General features: G+C 34.1%; 1 protein-coding gene across 1 annotated transcript in view; it reads left to right on the forward strand.

Moving 5' to 3' along the window:
• Positions 1 to 25714, forward strand: part of DMXL1 (Dmx like 1) — a 122694-nt gene that overhangs the window by 47810 nt on the left and 49170 nt on the right. The window contains exons 16-20 of the mRNA XM_027874639.1: positions 226 to 1319; positions 7768 to 7959; positions 8906 to 8982; positions 9772 to 9896; positions 10560 to 10808. Coding sequence (XP_027730440.1) covers positions 226 to 1319; positions 7768 to 7959; positions 8906 to 8982; positions 9772 to 9896; positions 10560 to 10808 — 1737 coding nt within the window. The remainder of the gene's footprint in view (positions 1 to 225; positions 1320 to 7767; positions 7960 to 8905; positions 8983 to 9771; positions 9897 to 10559; positions 10809 to 25714) is intronic.

The raw sequence follows: 25714 nt of genomic DNA on the forward strand, positions 1-25714 counted from the left end.
GAGAGAGAGAGAGAGAGAAGTGGGTGTGGGTGTGTTTGTGATATGGGTAATGCTGATTTGGCAGTCTGCCAATATAACTACTGGGCAGAAATGTATTGATTTGCATTAGCAAACTATATTATAACTGTTTTTAACCCATATTTTCACAGATCAGCTACTGAAATACATATAGATTTAGGAAGTTTCTTTGGGTTTTGTATTGATAAATTTGATTTTTTTTTTCAGATCAAGGCATGGCATCTTTCACCTGTAACCCTGCAGTGTTTAATTTCTACAATTACCTCAGGACACATCCACTTTTGCTGAGACGCCATTTTGGTTCTTCTGATGCATCTTCCACACAAATATGCTTAACAGGAGAAAATGGATTAGCAGGAAAAATTAATTTATGTGAAAGAAGATTGTTTTTCACCACTGCACATGCTCACTTAAAAGCTGGTTGTCCGATGTTGGCTTTAGAGGTATTATCAAAAATGCCTAAAGTCATCAAGAAGACAAAACTTTTTTACAGAACTTGTAGTTTTCCCGATACCAGTAAAGATTGTTCTCCTTCTTCTCCATTAAGGTTGGATACAAAGGATTATAAATCATCTAGTATTGATTGGTCAGAGTGTGTGATAAATGGTTTGAGATCTTCTTCAGATGGTTTATCAGATAAACAATCAAATTCTACTCTTTCATTTGACTGGAGCCAACCAAGTGTTGTTTTCAAGGATGAATCTTTAGACCTAAAGTGGGATAGTGATAATGATGAGGAAAATGAAGACACACCTCTTTCAATGAAAGAACTAAAACCTTCACAGATAAAAGTGGATGAAAAGATAAATGAAACAAATTCCAGCTACACAGACTCTTTCAGCACAGATGAAAGTGATATATTAAGTCCATCAGAAGATGTCATTGCTGTACAGTTGAAATTTAGAGCATGTTTAAAGATTCTTACAATAGAGTTGCGAACATTATCCACTGGTTATGAAATAGATGGTGGGAAATTGAGGTACCAGCTATACCACTGGCTGGAAAAAGAGGTGGTGGCTCTTCAGAAGGCTTGTGACTATTGTTCCGATGTGGAGGATGTACAGTCTGTATTTAGTGAAAATATGGATGAAGCTATATTAAATGAAAATACAAAAGATTTATTTGATCAACCAAAAGTAAATCAATTGAGAGATAATTTCCAGAAGAGACGACAATGGCTTTTGAAGTATCAGTCCCTTCTAAGGATGTTCCTTAGTTACTGTATACTGCATGGGTCTCATGGTGGTGGCCTTGCCTCTGTGAGAATGGAATTGATTCTACTTTTACAAGAATCTCAGCAGGTATGTACCTTAATCTGTTTTCTAAACATGCATAAAAGACAGCTGAATTTATTCTCCCTTTGCCATAAAGGAATACATATTTTTTAAATTTAACTGTCATGCTAAGGTATCATAACACTCAGTGTGAAATAATTACATTTCAGTGTCAGTAACCCTAAGAATCTACTGAATATTGATTTCTTACTGTGAATGCCAGGGAAGTGTAAGAGTAGCCTTAAGTGTTTATCAGCACTCCACACCAAAGCAACAGTCACAGTAGCAACAATTAAAATTAATGACCTATTTAAATTTCTGTCTATGCAAAACACTTTGCTAGGTGCTGAGGAGATATGAAGATTATATAACATACCTTCTTGGAGCTTGTTCTAATAGAAGGCTAAAATACCAACATAGCTATTATATACTATATTGAAGTACACATAGAAAGTTCTAACAAGAAGTGTTATTTGATGTATAAGAGGATTAAGGTGGTAATTTACTGGGATGGAGGTCAATCAGCATGGTGGAAAAAATGCCATTTGTGTTGGACTTTAAAAGATGAATAGGAATTTAACAGGTAAAGAGAAGGAATGCCCTCCTTTTTTTCTAGAATGTTCCAGAGATAAGGAAGTTGTATACATTAGCTGCAATATAGACTGTGTGAAGTAAAGTAATGAGACAATGGTTGAAAAGCAGTTTGTACCAGTTGTGGTATAAAATGGCATACATGGCATAAAATGGCATACATGGCATAAAAATTTAAACTTTACTCATTAGACAGTAGGGAGCCACTGGAGAATTTTGAGCAGCAGAGGGACTCTCCCAGCTTAATACAAGCAGCCTTTTGAGAGATGTGTTACTTGTCAAGAGTGAGGACAGAAAGTGTGAAAGGGGAGAGGAACCTATTACACCATTCTGGGTAGATGGAAATGAGGGGCTTGTACTAGGTTTGATGAGAGTGAGAATAGAAAACAGGTGAGGGATTTGATGTTGTGGGAATGAAATATACTGAATCTGTTTTGGATTGATTAGCTATCAGGGATGAGGAAGAAAAAAGAATCAAAGCTAATCATGTGATGATAGACATAGGAGCAATGGTGAATAGTAGAATCATAGACAGAAGTCATAAAGGCATAAGGTTTAATGAAAAGAGGTACCAACTCAGTTTTGGATATGTGGGATAATCAGGTAGCCACAATGGAGTTCTGGACATGAATATAGATTTGGAAGTAATTTGATTGGAGGTGGTATTTGAAACCTTGGAATGAGATTGTCAGGGAAAGAAGAGAAGACAACCAACGACAGACCCTTGGAAAATATATTAAGGGGTTAGAAAGAGGATGGAGAAGCCAGTGAAAGAGACTGGGAAGGAATAATTAGAGGAATAGTAAGAGAACCAGGGGAGTGTGGTGACTCCGGAGCCAAAGGACAGAGAGTGTTTAATAAGAGGCAACAGTATCGAAAGCTCCAGAGAAGTTAAGGAGGAAGAGGAAAGAATTTAAAAAGCTATTGGATTTGATGATTAGAAAGTCATTTGGGGAGATCAAAGGCATTGAAGACTTAATAGCATATGGTCAAAACAAGAGTAAGTGATGAGAAAGCAGAGGCCTAACATACAGTCATCTTTTTTTCATGATGTGTTAAGTGAATAGGAGGAGAATGATGGGACATTAACTGGATGGAATAGTAAAGCATGGTTTGTTTAGGTTGGGGAGACTCTGATGTGTTTGTAGGCAGATGTGAAGAAGCCCTGTTTGATCTTGGATGTTTGTTAATTATCCTTTGAAATGCCTATATAGCCAGTGACAAACTAATATAATTTCTTTTTCCTTTTGGTGAAAATCACCAGATCAATTTATTAAAAAAATACCTTGAAAAGCATTTTCTTTTTAAATTTCAGCAAAGCTGAAAGGAGCAGAGAACTTGGAATATGATATTCTGTGAATGAGATGGATAAAATATGGACTTGGTATTAGTACATTTATGTGAATTTGTAGTTAGATGACTAACTATATTCGAATATGTTGACTGATGGCTCAACATCAGGCTGAAGGGAGGATCTCCCTGGCATTATGCAGGACTTGGTCTTTTACGACAATTCTATCAAATGCTTATTACATGCTGGGGTATGGATATAACTAGAAAAAATTAGTCCCTGTTCCCATAAAGCACACAATCTGCTAGGGAGGATACTCTATCTGTTAAAGTATAATACAAGGGGAGATGGAGGCAAAGGAAGATTACTGGCAAATAAGAAAATTAATTATTTTCTGAATTAGGAAGCCATCTAGTCTAACTCATACCCCCAAAAGAATTTTCCCTATAACGCTAGACAATAATTGCTCATTTAGCCTTTGATTAAAGATCACCAGTGAGCAGAAACCAATGTGGTACCCAGAACTGAGCGTAGTATTTAAGATATAATATGAGCAGGTCAGAGTACAGTGTAACTCAGACCTAAATTCTTTTTGCACAGTCAAATTTTCATTGGCTTTTTCAGCTAATAGAGCAGCTATTAAATTTACAATCCATTAAAAACCCTTGATCTTTTTCAGACAAACTTGTCTAGCCATACCTTCTCATCTTAAATTTGAAATTGATTTTTTTGAACCTAAATGTAAGACTCTTAAATCTCATCTTAATAAATTCAGCCTAATGTTCTAATCTGTTGGCATCATTTTGGAGGTACTTTGTGTCATTTGCAGATCTGACAAGCATGCCATCTTTGACTTCATTTAAGTTATTGATGAAAATCTTAAACAACATATGCGAAGTACATATCCCCGGGACACTCCAATGAAGACTCCTTTTAAGTTGACGAATGCCATCAAAGCATTGACTACTCTCTGAGTCTGTTTATTCAAGCGGTTCCAGATCTATTTAATTGTACTATTTATTTGGCCCATATTTCTTCATCTTTTTCTTTCTTTCTTTTTTGCTTTTGGAGGCAGTCGGGGTTAAGTGTCTTGCCCAGGTGTCTGAGGCTAGATTTGAAGTCAAGTCCTCCTAACTCCAGGGCCAGTGCTCTATTTACTGCTGTCTTTTTCATAAGAATAACGCAAATGCTTTATCATATTCTTGAGTAAAATCTAGGTAAACTACCTGATTCCCCAATCTACCACTGAAACAGCTGTTGTCCATTTTAACTGGAGTAGCAGGGCTACTTCAGTATTAGGAAAACTAGCAGCATAATTGAACAGATAAATAACAAAATCAATAGAAATCATATGATTATCTCAATAGATACAGAAAAAGCTCTTGACAAATATTGCATCTATTCCTATTAAAAACACGAGAGAGCATAGGAATAAAGGGAACTTTCTTTAAAGTGTTAAGTAGTTTCTATTTAAAACCATCAGCAAGCATTGTCTGTAATGGGGATAACCTAGAAGACTTCCCATTAAGATCAGGGGTGAAGCAGGGATGCCCATTATCACCACTAGTATTCAATTATTCAATATTGTACTAGAAATGTTAGCTGTAGCAATGAGAGAAGAAAAAGACATTGAGAGAATTAGAATAGGCAATTGTCTATACTATCACTCTTTGTAGATGATTAATGATATAGAATCCTAGAGAATCAGCTAAAAAAACTAATTGAAATAATAAACAACTTTAGCAAAGTTGCAGGATATAAAACAAACCTACACAAACCATCAGCATTTCTATATATTACCAACAAAGCCCAGCAGCAAGAGATAGCAAGAGAAATTCCATTCAAAATAACTATAGATAATAAAAAATATTTGGGAGTTTACCTGCCAAGATAAACCCAGGAACTATATGAACATAATTATAACTTTTCACACAAATAAAGTGAGATCAAACCACTGGAAAAATATCAATTGCTCATGGGTGGGCCGAGCCAATATAATAAAAATAACAATTCTACCTAAATTAATTTACTTATTCAGTGCCATACCAATCAGACTACCAAAAATTATTTTATAGAGCTAAAAAAAGTAATAACAAAATTCATCTGGAAAACAAAAGGTTAAAAATGTCAAGGAAATTAATGAAAAAAAAATGCAAAGGAAGGTGTGCCAGATCTAAAACTATATTATAAAGTGGCAATTATCAAAACTACTTGGTAGTGAGTGAGAAATAGAGTGATGAATGAGTGGAATGGATTAGGCACACAAGACACGGTAGTAAATGACTACAGTAATCTAGTGTTTGATAAACCCAAAAACTATATCTTCTGGGATAAGAACTCACTGTTTGACAAAAACTGCTGGGAAAACTAGAAAATAGTATGGCAGAAAGGATCTTACACCATCTTATACCATATACCAAGATAAGGTCAAAATGGGTCTAGATATAAAGGATGATACCTTAAGCAAATTAGGAGAGCAAGAAATAGTTTACCTGTCAGATCTATAGAGAAGGGAGTAATTTTTAACCAAACCAAGTGATAGAGTGCGTTACAAGATGTAAAATTCATAATTATGATTATTACTAAATTTAAAAGGGTTTGCACAAACAAAACCAATGCAACCATAATTAGAAGGAAGCAGAAAACTATGAAACAATTTTATAGCAAGTGTCTCTGATAAAGGCCTCATTTCTCAAATACATAGAGAACTGAGTCAAATTTATAAGAATAAGAGCCATTCCCCAATTGATAAGGGGTCAAAGGATATGAAAAGGCAGTTTTCAGATGAAAAAATCAGAGCTATCTATACTCATTTGAATAAATGCTCTAAATCGCTATTGATTAGAAAAATGTAAATTAAAACAACTCTGAGATTCCACCTCACACCTATCTTATTGGCTAATATAATAGAAAAGGAAAGTGATAAATTTTGGAGTGGATGTGGGAAAATTGGGACTCTTAATACATTATTGGTGGAATTGTGAACTGATCAACCATTCTGGAGGACAATTTGGAACTATGCCCAATCAAACTGTACATACCCTTTCATCCAGCAATACCACTAATAGGTCTGTATCCCAAAGAGATCATAAAAAAAAAAAAGAAAACAAAAAGGACCTATATGTACTTGATAGCAGCTCTTTTTGTGGTGGCAAAAAATTGGAAATTGAGGGAATGCCAATCAATTGAGGAATGGCTGAATAAGTTGTTGTATATGAATGTAATGAAATACTATTGTGCTATAAGAAATGATGAGCAGACTGATTTCAGAAAAACCTGGAAAGACTTAAAGTAACTGATATAAAGTGAAGTGAGCAAAACTGGGAGAACATTCACAGTAATAGCAACATTATAAGATGATCAAATATGAATGATTTAGCTCTTCTTAGCAATATGGTGATCCAAGACAATTCCAGAGGATTCATGATGGAAAATGCTATCCAGATCTGGAGAGATAACTTCGTTTTAACTGGAGCATAAAGTATTTTTGTTGATTTGCAAAAAATCATAGAAGACAGGGTTGCATGAGGAATAGCTAATATGTTGGATAAGAGAATCAAGTTTCAAAAATATGTGGACAAACTGGAAAAATAGTCCAAAACAGATACAAATTACAGCAATTTTAAAGTCTTCCACTTGGCCTAAAAAATCCAGTTGCACCAGCACAAACTGAGAACAAAGAAAAACTTAAAGGGGCAGCTAGATGGTGCAGTAGATAGAGCACCAGCCCTGGATTCATGAAGACCTGAGTTCATATTTGGCCTCAGGCACTTGACACTTACTAGCTGTGTGACCTTCGGCAAATCACTCCATTGCCTAGCAAAAAACAAAAACAAAAAAAAAAAAACTAATAAAGAAAAACAATTTTTTTTCTTTGTACAAGCTCAGTATCAGTTATTAATACTATGTCAAAAAAGCTAAGGTTGTTTATAAGAAGTATACTGCCCTGATCCTGGGACATAATTCTATCGTATATTAGTCAGACTACTCCGGTATCATTATGTTCAGTTCAGAGCACTTCACTACCAGCCTATCTAAAGAAAGGTAACTGAGATTGTGCAAAGCCATGTCACAAGAGAGTTAGTTGGAAGAACTAAGGGATGTCTTCCTTAAAAAAGAACATTTAAAGGAAATATATTAGAGCTCATCAAATATATAAAAGATTTTCACATGGCAGAGGAATTGCAATTTATTATGGCAAGAGGTGAAATTTAAAAGAAAGCACATTTTGGTTAAAGTTATATATAAAAAGTTTGAATAATTACACTAGTTTGAAAGTGGAATGAGCTTCCTTGTATGATACTAAGATCTTCATTAGTGGAAGTGTTGCTGAATCTCATGTATCAGAGGTATTGTAGAGAGAATCCTTGCTTTGAGTGAGAGGTTGAACTGAATTACCTGTAAGTTCATTTCTGGATAAATCTATATGTTCAGATATGCAGAATTTAATCTATTTGTTTGATATGTTATTCTTTCTGAAATTTATTCCAGTGAGCCACTACATTTCTTCATTAGTTAGGCTGAAATAGTATTATAAGATCTGTAATTGCTTGATTCATTTTCTTTTCTTTTCTTTTCTTTATTTTTTTCTAGGAAACATTAGAACCAATTTTTCCTGGGCCTCTGCCAGATCAGACCTCAATACCTCTCCTCTTTGCATGTACAGCCAGTGCCAAAACAGTAGTTGCCAATCCTCTATTGCACCTTAGTAATTTGACCCATGATATACTATATGCTATAATAAACCTTGATTCACCACCCCATCCTGACACCCAAAACAATAAAGTAAGTATACTTGGTGTAGCTTTTTGCCCTTTCTTTTCCCATGTATATAAAACTGCTAGTATCTAAAAGATGCACTGAACATAATTATTTTTTCGTAACTAATTTTATGTTGTTTCAAATGAAGAATATCTTTCTGATGTAGATTGTCATCATTATATGAACACAAATTTATACAGAACTAGGTATGTATTTCTCATAGAAATAAAGTTTAATATTGATGAAAATCCTAGGCTATCCTACATATCCCACATATCATATATGGGGTATAATTTTATGGTCATCATGTTTACTGATTGGTATTTAGTGGTCTTTTGCTTTTTACCAATATTTGGTTTTCATTGATAATAAACAATAGCTTTCTATAAGCTTTACTATTTCTATCAATGAGAAGCTACTGATTTATTTTATTTTTCTTGAATGAGCTCTCTTTTACAGAAATAACTGTAGTTTTTGTTAAAATGAACATATATTTAATTGGAAAAGACAGATTTTTTTTTAAATGGTAGCCTCACATTGAGTTTATTTCCTATTATCACAAGAAGTGCTACACATATTTTGTGTGTGTGTATATATATATATATATATATATATATATATTATATATGATGATTTCCTTTTTGTCAATAAGAATTGGAGGTATACACCTACCAGTAGAATGTCTGGGTCAGTGGGTATGAGCATTTTAATAATTTTATTTGAAAAATTCCAAATTCCATTCCACAGCTCCACCAACAATCCATGATGTGATTGTCTTTCCACAACTCCTGCAACTTTGACTGTTCTGATCCTTTGTCATCTTTGCTGTTTGCTGAGCATAGGTGAAACTTCAGGGTTATTTTGATTTGTATTTCTCCTGTTTATTGATTTCTAGCATTCTTTCATATGGTTAAATTATTTAATTATATACTTTGAAAAATTATATTTTGGGTTTTTTTTTTTTTTTCAGGTATATGTAATGCATACTTTAGCAGCATCTCTCTCTGCTTGTATTTATCAGTGTCTTTGTGGTGGCCATAACTATAGGTAAATATCTTTTTATTAATATTTAAGAATACTCTTACTACCCAAGATTTGTTGCACTGTACCATTTTAAAATCCTATGTAAAACCAAGCAAAGCAATATTTTAATAAGTAACCCTCTCAGAACTTTTTACCCATTAATTGAACTTGAGTCTTGTCATCAAGTCACATGAACTTGAATTCTGTCAGACTGAAAAAAAGAAAAATTAGGCTAATGAATACAGTGGATACTTGGCATCTATATAGATCTTGTCACTTTAGTTGTGTTTTTGTTTTAAGTTTGAGGTCATTCATTCTATGTTTTTAGATGATGGCAAAGACCTTTGCCTTGGTGCTTAGGTTTCTGTACTAGAAAATAGATATTTGATAGCCAAAATTAAAAGCACAATTTGGCAACATTAGATTTAAACAAACTAGATACTCAAGTTCACAGTTACCTACCATAAGGCTAAAGCTAATCAGAAGTCTATACCAAGTTTGACATCAATATGGCCCTTGGGAGAGAGGGGTAGTCAACAGACTGATTAAGGAGGGATTGGGCCTGTGAGTGGCTATTTCACTTCTAATCTGGGCAAGATAGGAGACCCAACCTCAAAAACAACAAAATAAATAAAATTTACATGACTGAAACAAAGATAACTTTGTAGCAAAATAACAAAATGTAACATCAAAGTTTAACTAAAACTACATCTCTAATTGAAAGCCATTCTGGATATGAAAACTAAAGTCAGGAAAATATTGCATTGGACACTAAGAATAATAATAACTACAAATATTATGTCTTTTCCATAGTTCATTGCAAACAAATCAGTTTACTGGAATGGTATACCAGACATTGCTATTTCCTCACCAGCACTGCTTGAAAACAAGCTTAGATGAAACAATAACTCCCAATACATCTCCAGCTCAATGGCCAGGTACAAGTTACTTATTTTAGATGTTTGGTAATCTATTCAATCTTTTGAGCATTAAAAAAAACTTATTACTGTCTTTTTTTTTCATGTCACTTATATGTTCTATACTATAGTCTCGCACCTTTGTAATGAAGGCATATTTTCTCGTCTTCTGGGCCAAGCTTATTATAATCACCTAAAATTCTTAAACTTTTTAAAATCTCATATTAAGTGCCTGGTTTTTGGCCCAAAAAAAGGTTTATCAAATAAAAAATGGTCATCATTAAATAGTATAACTGTACAGATAATAAAAATTATACAATCATTTAAACATTAGTTTTTTCCTTAATAGGTCAAAATGTAGCAGTCAGCAATTTAGTATTTGAATTTTACCATTTTTATAGTAGTAATTCAGTTTTCTTGGTAGCACCATTCCCTAATTGTTAATATCTTCTAAATTCATTTTCATAATAACACTTGGGTCCTTTTTTTTTCCTCTCTGTGTTTGAAGTATCCTAATATATATAATGTAAGATTGATCTAGCTGAGATTGTATTTTGCTTGGAGTGATTTTCTTCATTGATGAGAATTAGCTTAAGTTCTTTGACATTTGACTGAAAACAGCATAAGAGATTATTCTTATTTTTAAAACTTCATAGTACATTGTTCTTTTTGTTGTTGTTGCAGGAATTACTGCTCTTATTCGCCTTTTGAATTCTGCTGGGGAGGAAGCTCAGTCGGGACTTACAGTTTTGCTTTGTGAAATTCTCACAGCAGTTTATCTTAGTCTCTTCATCCATGGTCTGGCAACACATTCTAGTAATGTGCTATTTCGGATTGTGGCCCATCCTCTAAATGAAAAAATGTGGTCTGCTGTATTTGGTGGAGGAGCACATATTCCCAGCAAAGAACAAACATCATCAAAAGCTGTAACTGGTTAGTTTTTAATTTCTTTAATACTGAGAGATTCTTCCTAATTTTAAAAAAGTGTGGATTATTCTGATTACTTTTTAAAGATAAAAGTATTAAATCATTAAGTCCATGTGACTTAGATTTAGTCACTGTTTCGAATTTGCTCTAAAGCAAATTCTTTTCATTCAAGGGGACAAATTGGTTTTGAAGTGGAGAGAATATTTCTTATTAAGTGAAGACTTCTTGTGCTATTTTCAGTCCCCAAGCTTGTACTGCCAGTAATGTGTTTAAGCTCTTTTAGGATTAAGAATGTGAAAATATGATTTCCTCACCGTTTATCAAAAATGTTTTAAGTAATTTCATAAACTGTAAATATTGGCCTTATCTTCCACTACTGCAAGTACAGACTTTCTTTTCTCTTTTGGCAGGAAGATACTTTTCTATGCCTAGTCCACACCAAGTAGTAGTGTTCTCCATGGAGTGTGTGGGGTTTTCCAAAGCTCTTACAGCCATCAGTTCTCATAACACTACCAGTCTTTCAGGCAAGATATTAGATTCAGAAATAGGCTTTTTAGTTCAGTCTGCTATATGTTTTGGTGGGGAGGGAGGTGGAGGGAAGGGATATGCTATTGTTGCATTTGGCATTTATAGAAAATAGAGCTTCTCAAGAGAATTCCCTTTCAGCAAGCCATGATCTTGATTCTAAAAATCAATTAGCATTTTAACATGACTCAGTGTCTTAATCTGTCTGCAGTTATTATTAAAGTACTCATTTGACTTTAAAGATTCTGGTCATGGCAAATCAGAATATGGCTTGAAATAATCAGAAGTGCATTTTAAATGAGGCTGCTTTTTTTCATATTATGGATATAGATATCAGGATTTTGGATTTCTAAGTGTTCATAATACCATTTAAAGTGAGTTTTTAACATGCTATTTGAGAAACAATATGATTGTTTATTGTAGTAAATGATATACCAAAATTTTTTTAAACTTAGTAATAACAGATTTCATAGAACTGAATATTAAAAAAGAAAAAAAGCTTTCTTTTGGGATTTAGCAATTTTTACTTATCTTAGTTTATAACATCATAATCTCCTGCTTCTAAACCCCTTTTTTCCTACAGTTTTTATATTTTGAATGACTAAAATTTTTAAAATTACCCAATGACCACCTGCAACACATATGTCCTTTGTGGAGGAGAAATATAGACTTCTTCATGAATTATTTTATGAAAATCAGTTTTAAGTGCAATTTTATAAAGCTAATTATATATTTTGAAACCAAACATTTCTGACTGGAAGAAGAAGGTAGAAGGAATGTCAAGACTGGGAGGTAAAGGAGAAGGAATTGTTGACAATGATTTGGAAGGCTTTGGAGTTGTGAAAAGGGACAAAAAATTAATTTGAGGAGATATAATTCCAGAGGATTTCAGGGGAAAGGTTCAAGCCAAAGAGAAAGATCTGAGGGATAAGTGAAGGAGCAAGAGGAAGACTTGAGCATAAGGGGGCCAAAAGTACTCAAGAAGGTGGGGCAAGAATTAGTGCAACACCAGGTGAGTGAGAGCAGGGAAATGAAGACAGTTGTTGCTGTCAGTATGGATTTAGAGTCTGTCAGTAGCAGAAGAGGTGAGGCAAATGATAATTGGTGAGTTTTAAGTCCTTTACAGGAATTCTGCCACAAAAGTTCTTCTGAGTTGCCATTGACAAGGAAGATATGATCCAAGATCTCACTTCCAAGTGTGGAGAGCAAGGAAAATTTTGCAGTCAATCTAGATTGTGTATGTGTATTGGTGTTTGTATGTATTTGTGTACGTACATGTATTATATTTTTTATTTCTGCAGTAGCTAAGGGTCTGCTTCTCTGCTCAAAAGCGTAGGCCAGTTAGTTAACTATCATTTATTATTTATTACCACATACTATGGATTGGCTACATACAGATATTAGCTAATCTAAAATATTTGCTATGGATTAGCTACTGTGCAAAACACTTGAGACAAAAACCAGTCCCTGCTCTCAAGGAGCTCAAGAGAAGCTCAAAGGGCTTGAGAAAGACATTCTGCTCTCCATGTTATCTCGGACAATGAATTGTTCCTTAATGACAGATTTCAATGTGAAAAGAAAGAAAAAAGCATCTGAAGCAGCATTGCTTATGATGAAAAAGCAGACTATGGCTTGAAATAATCAGAAGTGCTTTTCAAATGAGACTGATCTACATCAAGAAGTTTGAGTATTGAAGTATGTGACACACAGGAGAAAGGGATGAAGAATCACTTCTGACTTGGAACTAAGAAACAAATTTGGGGTTTCTGCAGAGGAGGAATCTAGGTACTTGGCCCTGGTAGTGGTGACTTACTGTAATATCCATTTAATATTATTGTGGCAGCTAATTGTGGAGCTTATAACAACAGAGAATTTTCCCATCTTAGGGTATGTATGAAAGGCATGACAGAGAAGTTCCCCACATTTACTGGTGATTAATACAGGCACAAATGATATAGCCAAAACGAACCTAGAAAGCCTTACTAAAGATTAAGAAATGTTGTGTAAATTAGGGCATAGATGATGTTTTCATTGCTGTTGTCTATTGAAGGTAAGGGATTCAGAAGATAAAAGCAGATTTGGAAGATAGACAGCTAGTTAAGAAGATAGTGGCTGAGAATGGGAATTGGATTTCTGTACCATTGCCTTAAAATGTAGGAATGATAGATTTCTGGCAAGTAATGGAGTACATTTAAAACAGAATAGAGTGTATTTTTTCCAGATTTTTGCAGCTCTAATTAAAAGAGCTTTGAGCTAAAAAGGAAATGAGAAATCTACTTAAAGCCTGTTCCACCAAACTAGAAAGATTCCAGAGAGATTAGCTATAATGTATGAAGAAGCAGTTGAGACTCCCACAAATTCACAGGTGACAAAATATAGGAAAAGATCCAGTGTTAAAAAACCTTGACATCAGACCCCTGTGCACAGATGTACAAAATATGGTTATTTAATAAGGTGAACTAGAGAACCTAACACAAGTAAGCAAATTTAACATTATCCTTATCACTGAGATTTTATTAGAGATGACCCAGGGTTGACTTAAATATGTTAGGGTAATATTAAATATCAAAAAGATGCTATCAGATGGGGAAGCATGGTGGAGAACATTTCAATTCATTTTAACAGATGAAGAATATGGAATGACATTGCCACAAAAGTATAGCACATAAGCAAAAAGGAAATAGATGAGTAGTTTAGGAAATATATCCCAAGACTAGAGGTACAATAGAGTAGTGATAGTGGACTGCGATTATCCTGGAATATGTTGGAGTTCTTTTTATCTTCTAAAAGCAGAGCAGCTAATAATTTCTTCATTTGTCACAATAATTTCATCCTTCAGATCATGGTGGAACTAAGAAGAGTAAATTTTATTCTGGTTTTCTATGTACTAAATTTTAGGAGAGCTGATTTCAAAGAATTAGAAGGACGACTAGGGTCCAATGTTATTGGGGAATTCAACTGGGGTAGGGAAGGGAGTGGGGTGGGATGCAGAGAAAGTTCTGAATGTGAAGCCACAAATTGGGGGGATAGGGGAAAATTCCAATGAGCAAGAAAAAGGAGAGTTGTCTAAAGAGGCCAGTGTAAATGACTGGATCTTTATATACACTGACAGCAACAGACAACTTTATTTCCTTCTCTTGGTAACCTTTTATTCTACCAATTTGTTTTACTTCTCTAGACTTACCAATTACCTTCTTGACTCCTCATACTTCAGCTCATGTTTTCCTTCTGCTCCAAAGCAAGGAAAGAGAGAGGAACCAAAAAGGAAATGATCAGCAGTGATGAATCATTCTGAGTGGTCAAGTAGCATGAGGATTCATAAAAGGCTGTTAGATCTGGCATTGAAATCATTGGTAGCTAGAGAAAGCAGATTCATGTGCGTGGTAAAGTCAACAGACAGATCGTAGAATAGAATAGAAAAGGAAATGTAGGCACCTAGTAGTATAGATGGCTTTCTGAAGCTGATTGGGCAAAAATGGATATAGACAGGATGATAGTTAATAGGCATGGTAGGATGAAGCGATCATCTACTCATTCATTCATTCATTCATTCATTCATTCATTCATTTATTTATTTATTTATTTATTTATTTATTTATTTTAAAGATGGGAAATTCAGGTGTGTTTATAGGCAGCAGGTAGATACGGAGCCAGTAGATATGGAGAGATTTGAAGATGAAAGTGGGGGGAATGATACTGCAGCTAATCTTCTGGGAAAGAAGGGAGTGTATTCAACAAACGGTGAATGTTGAGGGAGGGACATGACGTGGCAAGAAGGGCCACTTCTTCAGCTGAATGAAGTAGAAGATAGTGGAGGAAGGTATTTGAGTGATTTGAGATGAAGACAAGGATGGAAGGCAGGGTTCTTAGTAAATAACTCTAAGTTTTTTCAGTGAAGTAGGAGGTGAGATCCTCAGCAGAGAAGAAGGGGTGTTGTGGGAGCCTTACAGATAAATTAAAGTCTAGAAAAGCATCTGTATAGAGGGAGATAGTGAATAGATTAGGGAGGAGTAGAATGATTGCCTCACTGTAGCAAGGGCTTAGTAGAAATTAGATAACATATATTTGCAGTGGACTGAATCAGTACAGTTTCATGATTTTCACTAACTCCAGCAGCAACATAATAGTAGCAAAGGAGCAATACAAGAATATCATCTATGATAAAACAAGGAAACAAGAAATTCAGTAGTAAAGAATAGTGTAAAGTTCATCTGGTTCATCATGGGTCAAGATAGGGAAAAGAAGAGAGTACATACTTGGCTGGGTTGAAGGCCTGGGAAAGAACTGAAGAGAGGAGGGAATGAAGGTTAGATCACAAAATAGTCATAGGGGTTCAAAGGCACAAGAAAAGATGGAATGATAAAAGATTATAATTGGACAGAGAAAGAGTTGATATACAGGGAAGTAGAGATAAAGATCAATGATATGGCCTTCCCTATGTGAAGCTGGAGTAGAGTAGAGTAGAGTAGAGTAGTTAGGTGACAGCAGCATCTAAGTAGATTGAGGAAGTAAGTGTATTTGAAGGCTTATCTGTATGCATAGTGAAGTCCCCTGGTGTGAGAGTAGAACTTGTGAAGAGAAAGGCTGTGAGCTAGGCACTGAACTCATTGAGAAGGGAACAAGGGTTTGATAAATAATAAACACAAAAATCTAGATTGAGTGATAAATTTGGATAGTGAGGACCTGAAAGAAAAACAGGTTATTGAGTGAAGGTGATGGAAAGAAAGTCTGGAAGTGACAATGAAGAGTTAGGAGTATTCTGACTGGGATTACTGAGGCTACCAGGGAATTGGTCATCTGTGACCACATACTGAGTCATTCATACCCAGAAATAGATAAGGATTATTTTCAGCTAGGTGGCACAGTAGTCTGCCAGACCTGGAAACAGGAAGACTCATCTTTGTGGACTGGCAGATATTATTGCTGAGCCATTATCAATGATCTTTTAAAGGTTATAGAGAATGGGAAGGGCAGTACAAAACTGGAGAAAGGTAAATTGTTTATTTTAAAAAAGTAGGAAGATAATGAATTCTGGAAACTCTAGTCCATTTGATTTAGATTCTGGGTAACATTCTAGTGCATTATGAAGGACTGGTCAAAAAGGAAATGGTGATCACAAAGAGCCATTATGGCTTTACCAAGACTACCACGGACTTACCTCAATAAATTAATTTCCTTTTTTAATTGAGTTATTAACTAAAGAGAGGCCAGGAAGAACTGGATTCAAAACTTACTGTGTGGCCATGGGCAAGTAAAATGAGTTAACATACATAAAAGTGTTTTGCAAACCTTAAAAGTGCTGTATAAATGCTAGCTATTAAGTCTTTTAACCTCTCTGAGCCCCAAGCAAGAAACATTTATCATAAAATTTAATTTTTCAAATATCAAAAATCTATTTTTTCCCTTAACCACATAAGAAAACAAAGCAAAACAAAAACAAACAAAAAACCATCCCAAATATGGATAGTCAAGTAACATATTCCTATGGTGGCCATGATCCAAAAAATATGTCTTACTCTGTACCTTCTCTGTCAGGAAGGCAGCATCATGTTTTAACCTCTGGAATTTTGATTGGTTCTTGTGTTGATCAATGTTTATGGGTTTTGTTGTTGTTGTTGTTTTACAGTATTGTAATCAACAAACATTTGTTAAACACTTACTGTATGCCTGGCACTTTGTAGGTACTAGGAACACAAAATACAAAAATCCTGGCCCTCAAGGAACCAACACATATAAATAAATATAAAATATATACCATAAAATTAAAAGGAGATTTTTGGGTGGGGGAGTTGAGAGGGAGACTTTAGCAGCTCTGAACTTCAGAAAAGGCTTTATGTAAGAAGTGATTTCTGAGCTTAGCTTTGAAAGGCTTTTATATTCTAAGTGCAGAGTTGAAGATAGTGCATTCCAGGCACATGGAACATCCAGTGCAAAGGCATGGAGACAGTTTAATCAGTGGAATGTAGAAGAATATAGAGAAGCTAATACTACACTGAAAGTCAAGGAGTAAAGGAAAGGATGTCATTTGTGCCCATCAAAGTGCTAACCTGGCAAAAAGGAAGAAGATTAACAACTCACCTCCCAGAGAGGTGAGCAAGGTGCATTCCATAGATAGCCTGCCATAGTGGTGTGCCATGGAAGATAGTCATAGAGGAAGCAGCAAGAACAACAGTCACTGAGGACCAGGTATCTCCCTTCCCTCATGTGCAGAGGGGTCAGAAGAACTTGGCAGACTTGCATAGAATGAGCTTAAGTTTAAAAATTGAACTTCGTAAGCTCATTATGGAGGTCTCAGTTTGAAAATGGTCTGTAGATTATAACATCAGTATGAGTTAGCTGTTTAGGTGGCTGCTATGAAAGCTCATGCATTATGTCTGGGATAGGGGAAGTGTGAATGTCCTACTGGAACTCTGTCTTGGTCAGATTGTATCTGGAATTGTGTTTGGTTCTAAGCAGGATATTGATAGACTAGAGAGACCAGTTGGAGGATGGTAAAGGACCTTGAGTTCATGCTACTGATGACCTGTTGAAGGAACTAAGGATATGTAGCCTAAAGAAGAGAAAATTTGGGGTGTGGGTATACAGGGATATCATAACTATATTCACGCATTTAAGAAGATTTTTTTTTTAACTCCAGGAAACAAATGTAGAAGCAACAAGAGGCAAATTTAGGCTTAATTTTAAGAAAAACTTCCAGTCAATATGTTATTTAAAATTAGCGTGGTTTCCCTCTCACAGAGAGTCTGCTAAGTCCAGCTAAGTTGGATAACCATGTCAGGTTTGAAGTACAAAGTATTGATACTTGTTCAAGCATGTATTCTGTGGTTCCCTCCTAATCTGAGAGTATGATTCAGCAACAGTACTTTTAGGATTATTGGCTTTATGAGGACAACAAGTCCGAGAATATGCTGAGTGTAGTGGAAGTATATTTCTAGAGCTGTTTGCAGTGGAAGAATATTCCTATTTTCTTTTAGTGCCTGAAACCTATCTTTCCGTAGCTTAGATCTGCTTGGCATTGTTATTATCACCTCTTTCTTCCAGACCCATACTCTTTGGTACAGGGAAAACAAACAAAAAAGGGGGTGTAAATGTGTTTAATTTTTAACAGGACAGTGGTTAAGATTTTAAATTCAAATTAATTTCTTTGGTGGATTTAAATACAAAATATTCAGGCTTTTGTCCCCTATAGCTGTCTAGAAACAGTTGGGAAAAAAAAAAAAGCTGATCAAATATAAGTAGACACAATGGGCCAGTTCAGACTGGATAAAAACAAATGTGTCAGCTGGCTGATGATGGATGCCTATCAAAGCCAATCCCACTGGTGCCAAAGTCTAGAAGCATGGGAGAACAAGTATGAAAAGAAGAAAATTAAAGAGAAGGAAGAAATCAGTGAATGAGAGGTAGTAGTCGAGCTTAGAAATAGTTGTGGGATTTGTCAGAACCAGATCCATTCCAGTGGGAGAAATGACAGTAGACAACAGAGATAGCCACAAGAAAAAAGAGGGAAGAAATGCTGTCTAAAAAATATAAGAGCAAAGAGATCTTTGAACTTCTTTCAGAACATCACCTATGTCACATTGAAGGCATGTCAGTTTTTATAGAGCAGCACTCTTGGACATGTCCTATGTCAAAAAACAATTGTGTGTACCTCAGTTCTGAGGTAATTTTTTATATTATAGCATGGTACAATAATGTACAAATTGAGGAATCAAGATAATCACAAAAACATTAGCTTATATACTGATTATAGCCTGTCTATGATGGCAGTGCCTTTTATAAATATTGCTATATAAGTTTAGTATTTAAAGTATTGATCTTTAGGTAGCTGGATAACTAACTTATTTAGAGCAATATGTGCCCTGACTACATTGGGTAGTCCTCATGTTTCTACATTTTAAAATAAAATAAAAAACTTTTAATGTCTGAACCTTGTAGATGTCTCTTTTAAACATGGACTTTTCAAATAATTGGAGAGAAATTGAGAAGTCACTGGTTATCATCTTCCTTGATTCAATAAGTCAATTTACTTTCCATTTACATTACTTCCCAACTTTTAGCTCACAAATTAAAGTAGAACATTTCTCCTTAATATTACAATATGTTAAATCTCATTAACTGCTTTTTGAGAGTATAAATTGTGAATCTGATTTTGAAAAGTTTGGATTGTTTTATTAGATGCTGCTTTTGTGGATTAGAAAAAAGCATTTTAAAAGCTACTACTAATTTGGTCACATGCAAAATCCTAAAATTTCCCTCAATTTTTTTTCATTGTTTCTTTAACATTACCATTTTTGAGTAATGAGAGTTCTCAGATTAGCTAAATCCTATGGTGCTGGTCTGTTTTGGGGGGATTATGCAACAGTTGAATTTTTATCATATCTTTTACTACAATGGCTACTTTTTTGATAATGGATGTTACCTGAGCAGTAATATTCTCATAAAATGCCTAAGTTTGCTTCTAGTAACAATTAGAAATCCATAATTTTTCCTTAAATCTGATTTTTTTTTTACTTAAAAACCAAAACCACAAAAGCACTTTTCATTATTTCAGCTTTTTATTATACATATTTTAAAAACTTTGAATTTCATATTATTGGATCCCTTCAAAAATTCATAAATTTATGATTATGATGCTTTGATCTACCCAGTGAATGAAATTCAAAACAAGTACTGCATTGCTCTTTGTGTATGCACGTCATATGTTGGAATGCTGTTGGAATGTCAGTGAAGTTCTTTGAAGTATGCTTGCCTCATGTTTAATATTTTATCTGTCTCTAAATACAGACCTGTAAATCCAGATGTTTTTATTCCTAACAATTTGTGAAGATTTTAAAAATTAAATATTGAATGTTATTGATAGAAGCCTTCCAACCAAAAAGGATTTCCAGATCAGAAGATGGAATATTTTGACCTATTTTGTTAGCCATTTACAAATTATTTAAATTTCCCAAAATTAGAGTTGACAGTACATTTATATTTTCAACTTGTGATTTTTCTTTACTGTAGAATTCATTTTTTAAAAAAAGCTTTTATGTAGCAAAGTATCTAATGTTCAAAGTTCTAAACTTTTAAAATCACATTTTAAAACTGCCCAAAAGGTAAAATAAATTCAGGAACAATTGAGGTTCATTTCAAGGATCTGAAAATTTATTTCCTGATAACATGGGCATATCAAAAGTTACTTGTTCATTTTACTAAGGTCTCAGAGTCAAATGGTGTAGAAGATAGAACTTTTCAAGTTTCTCAATTATCTCTTCCAAACCACTGAATTATTACTCAAGAATTCTATAATTAAATAATCATTGCCACAATCTGACTTACATGTTAGTGCCAAGTTTCTTCACTCTAAAGGGGTTTAGTACCTGTTACTCCATCCTATTCTCCCCTTCTATTCTGTTTCATTCGTCTCTCCTGAAACTCATTACTTATTCAGCTGTGAAATTTCACCATAGCCAGAAACTGCATATACAATCTTGATTAACTTAGTGACTCTATTAATTTTTTTTTGTTTTTAAAAAATAATTTTTATATTTTCAAATTCTCTTCCTCTACCCCTTCCCTTACCTATTGAGAAGGCAAGAAAATACAATACCCATTATACATATGAAGTCATGCAAAAAATTTCCACATTAGCTTTTTTGTGGGGGAAAAAAGAAAAATAAATATGTTTCAATGTGCACTGAGTTTATCAGTTTTGCTTGCAGATAGATAGCATCCTTTGGGAATTGTCATTGATCATTGTATTCATCAGATTAGCCAAGTGTCTCACAGTTAATTGCCATTACAACATTGCTGTTATTGTGTACAATGTTCTCCTAGTTCTGTTTACTTCACTTTGCATCAGCTCATATAAGTCTTCCCAGGTTTTTCTAAAACCATCCTTTTCATCATTTCTTATAGCACAATACTATTGCATCACAATCATATTATTTATATATATATATATATATATATACACACACACACACACACACACACATATATATCACAAGTTGTTCAGCCATTCCCCAGTTGATGAGCATCCCCTCAGTTTCCAGTTGTTTGCTATCACAAAAAGAGTTGCTATAAATATTTTTGCACATTTGAGTCCTTTCTCTTTCTTTGATCTCTGTGTGAGCAGTGGCTATAATGCCACTATACTATAATACTATATGCACATAATGGTGCATTTTGTTCTGCAGTGACATCTACTAGCTTTAACAATACTGACTTTCATAGTTCAAGTAATGCTTTCAAAGGAGGGATTGTTGAGATGCATGAACCCACAGAAAATTACAAATGCAGATGAATTTGATTTTTTAAAAAAAGAAGTATAAAGTATCTGTTTATTTTCAAAATTAAAAATAGGAAAGATACAACTATATCATAAATCATTAAATAATATGTAAACTTCAGTTCTGAATGACTTCCATTTAACGAGAATGCTTCCCCAACAATCATATTCCAATGTCTTTTGTATGGAGGTGAACCTGGGTTCCTGAAGACTTTGTTATATTAACATCACATAGTCCTGAAGACTATGATCATGTGAAGAATAGTCTAACCAATTTCAGAGGGACTTGTCATTAGAAGCATGGGGTGGGAGGTGAGGAGGTGGGGAGGGTGGGGAGGACAGAAATACATCTCCTAAGAGTTAAATACTACATTAGTGGAAGGAGTCTCCTAAGATTCCTAAGGGTTACATTAGTGAGTGGAGGGAGTACCCATATTGAAACTATAGATCTTTTGAAGATTTTTAAAAATCGAGTGAAAGAGAAATAAAAGAGTAGAAAAAGGGTTAAATGGATAGACACATAGAGGGAGAGAGAGATAAGGAAAGAAGAGCAGAGGCATATGCATGTAGTGAAAAGATGTACTCTAGTGATAAATTTTCATAGTGCTATATTCTGACCTCAGCCTCTTGTTTGTGAAAGGCAAAGTTTTACAACTGTAGGCATAAATAGAGATGTGTTGACATTAACTCATGCTTCAGAGGTTTCTTAATTCTGTTGAAAAGAAATTGTCTCAGAACCAAGCTTGGAAAGAATAATAGTAAAAATGGCATTTGTGTATTCTTGTATTATTCACTCCCATTCTTCAGGAGATCGGTAGATCTGCCCTCTCAAAAGGAAAGATGCCACCTTAGGAGATAGTGAAAGAGCCACAAGTCTGTGAAACTTCTTGTTGCTTTCCAGAGTCATTAACATTATCCAGTCTAATGCTGTCCACAGCCTTCTCTTTCACTTCTAGTTTTCCTGTGATCTAAAGTAAAATACTATCTATGACTACTTAGCTCTAGCAAAGGCAAGTCCATCAGAGTTGAAAGCAGAGGGAAAGCTATAGTGAGCTCTTGGTGTGATTTGATAAGCACCCAAACAAATGAAGGGCAGAACATCTGCGTTTGTTTCTTTTACATGCAGGAACCAAAAATGTTTCTGGAAATTTGGTGAAATTTAGGCGTTTTGCAAAGAAATTTTGTCTTTATTGTGCCTAACAGTGCATTACATATACTAAAAAATGTTGAATTGATGAATCTATCTTTGGAGAAATTGTATAGATGTATGTCATATTCTATGCTTCCATTCTCCGATCACTCTTGCCCTTTCCTGTTGCTTAGGTGTAAGTCTGAAGATACATTTAAAGACAAGATAGCTTCTGAACCTAGTTTAAGTGATTATCAGATCATTTTTTTCAAGGGCCTTTACTTGTTTGTATATTCCTAGGCTTGAGTAAACATCACAGTTCCATAAATTTGTGTTGTATTCAGTTTTGTTTTAGATTTTCAGTAGCCTACTCTTAAGATGTGAAATTCCAATCTGGATTTAGAATTATAAGTAACATTTGGCTATTTTGGTAATTTAATACTTCAAGTATCTATAATTTAATTGGGGTTTGGTACTCCATTTGTTGTGAAACCTTTATAATGTTCTTTAACTGTTGCTCTGGCTAACACCTTGATGAGCTTCTCTGAACTTCATTGGTCTGGTCTTTGGACAAAAGATATATTATCCACAACTAGGTTTGTATCTGAAACTTTTACAGTTTAAGATCTGTCAGAAGGGGCAGCTAGGTGGCGCAGTGGATAGAGCACCGGCCCTGAAGTCAGGAAGACCTGAGTTCAAATCCGGCCTCAGACCAAACACTTGACATTTACTAGCTGTGTGACCCTGGGCAAGTCACTTAACCCCAATTGCCTAAAAAAAAAAAAAGATCGGTCAGAAATCAAGAGTCACCTCCATTCCACTATAAGGCATCAGAGTAAGATTTTGGAGGAAGACCCAGCAAACATGAAAGCAAAATAAATGTCCAGGGAGACTTCCTCTTACTTCTGACAAGTACTATTTTCTTAGAATTTGAAGAAATTAAGGCACAAGGCCTAAATATTTTCTCTGTTCTCTCCGTAGTCTATTGCAGATTTCTGGTAAACATTATTTTTTTACCCATATGTAGTCTAATAGTTTCTGCCCTAAATTTTGTTTACGTGTATGCTAATCTCATTCTTGTCACTACTAGTACGTTAACCTTTTAATAATCCTGTAACAATGTGTTTTGCCCAAGGAGTACCAAAGATACCCAGCATATAAAAGTAAGCATATACCAAAGAACTTTGGGCCAACTATGTCCCAAATTTTCCTATCAAACTTAAAATGGCCTAAGTTGTGCACAGCATAAAATAATTTGGGGGTATTGCCATGGCTTGAGAAGAAGGAGTTAGAAGTCGGGGTACTCCATTCCATGTAGAATTTAACTCCATAATAGCATATCAGTTTTTTCAGGTCTGAACAGATATTTAATGTTGTGAGACAGATGGCCTTTTCTTTTCCAAAAATTAAGTGTTACATATTTGATTCTTAAAATATCAGTTCACTACTAGTCTTTTGAGAACTCTACCCAAATAATTTTTGTAACTCTTAAGTGATAGAATAAGTTTTTCTTTGGCAATCTAAAGAAAAAGAGAAAAGCTATGCCTTTTTGTTTAGCTCTTCCCAGTTTGGATCTCTTCTAATTCATCATTAAAATGAGGAGGATGAAACATACAATTGCTAAGATCTGTTTCAACACTGAAATTCTATGATTGTTCTCTTCCCAAAACATTTTATTGCTTTGCATTTGTTTGCCAAAAATGTATTAAGAAATCTTTGTTGTAATGATTTTGGAAATTTTTAGCTATCCTTAGACCGCATCAAATTATTCCATTTTCATTTATTCAGTTTCTTTTCTGATTCAACATTGTATAGCTGGATTCACAGTCTGTACTTTGAATTGCTTACTCTTTAAAAAAAAGTAAACAACAAAACACCTTCCTAAACTTGCCTTCTAACATTTACTTTTGATTTTTTTTCTTATTACATTTTAACGATGAAGAAAAATGTATGTCGATATTATTGTTGACAAAAGTTAAATTTTGTCAGGGATTTTTTCTTATATCTGTCTTTATATCCATTAAAAAGCAGTCATTTGCAAAGTAGGTATTATTTTTAATATAATATTCGGTATTAAAGATAACTATTACGAAGGTAAAAAAATTTCTAAATTATAACTATGCATTAATAAATTAAAATCTGGCAAAACTTTTAGAACATATGTGTAATTATGTTCAGAATATGTTGGTAATTTTGATTTTCTGACTCTTTTAAGCCAAAGGTTACTTACCCAAGTTAGGCAAAAACATAAAAACAAACATTTTTAAATACCTTTCTGATTATTTAAAAGAAAATTAATGATAACATTTAGCTTTTGTATTTAATGCCACAATACTAATATTTCATATATTTTCTCTTAATTTCCTAAGTTTTTTAATAATCATGTTGAAAGTTAATAAGTTTTGCTAAAAATTGCATGTGCATGCTGTTTTGCTAGTTGATCATCTCTAAACAATAAAATATAGAATAATTATGTTACAGCACAAATATCTACATCCTGTTCAAAGGTAAGTAAACTAATTGACATAAAAAGGAAATCATTTTACAGTGATATGGAATGATTGTCACTTTTTGGTCATCTACTTTTTATGACATTCATGATTGGCTAATAGATTATGATGAAATTTATTATAAAATAATTTTTAAAATCATGATATATTTAAATGAGTGGAAAAATAAAGTATGTAAGATATTTGGTATTTACAATACAGACTCTCTGTAATGCTTAGATAACACCAGTGACTAGCAAGTCATGTTTCCCCTTCCATGGCATTTATTTTTGATTATGCAAATTAATTTTTATAGTTTTCATCTTATTTTACTATTTTCCATATTTGCTAATGAAAAACAAGTTGTTGACATAAGACCAAGAATGTTACTTAAATCCCCCAGTGAATTTTTATCTTGAATCCACATTCACTTGATACTGTTAGCTCCTCCAAGGAGTACCAAAGATACCCAGCATATAAAAGTAAGCATATACCA

This window comes from Vombatus ursinus, unplaced genomic scaffold (genome assembly GCF_900497805.2).
Source record: "Vombatus ursinus unplaced genomic scaffold, bare-nosed wombat genome assembly UNPS02014807.1, whole genome shotgun sequence".
Classification (NCBI taxonomy): Eukaryota; Metazoa; Chordata; class Mammalia; order Diprotodontia; family Vombatidae; genus Vombatus; species Vombatus ursinus.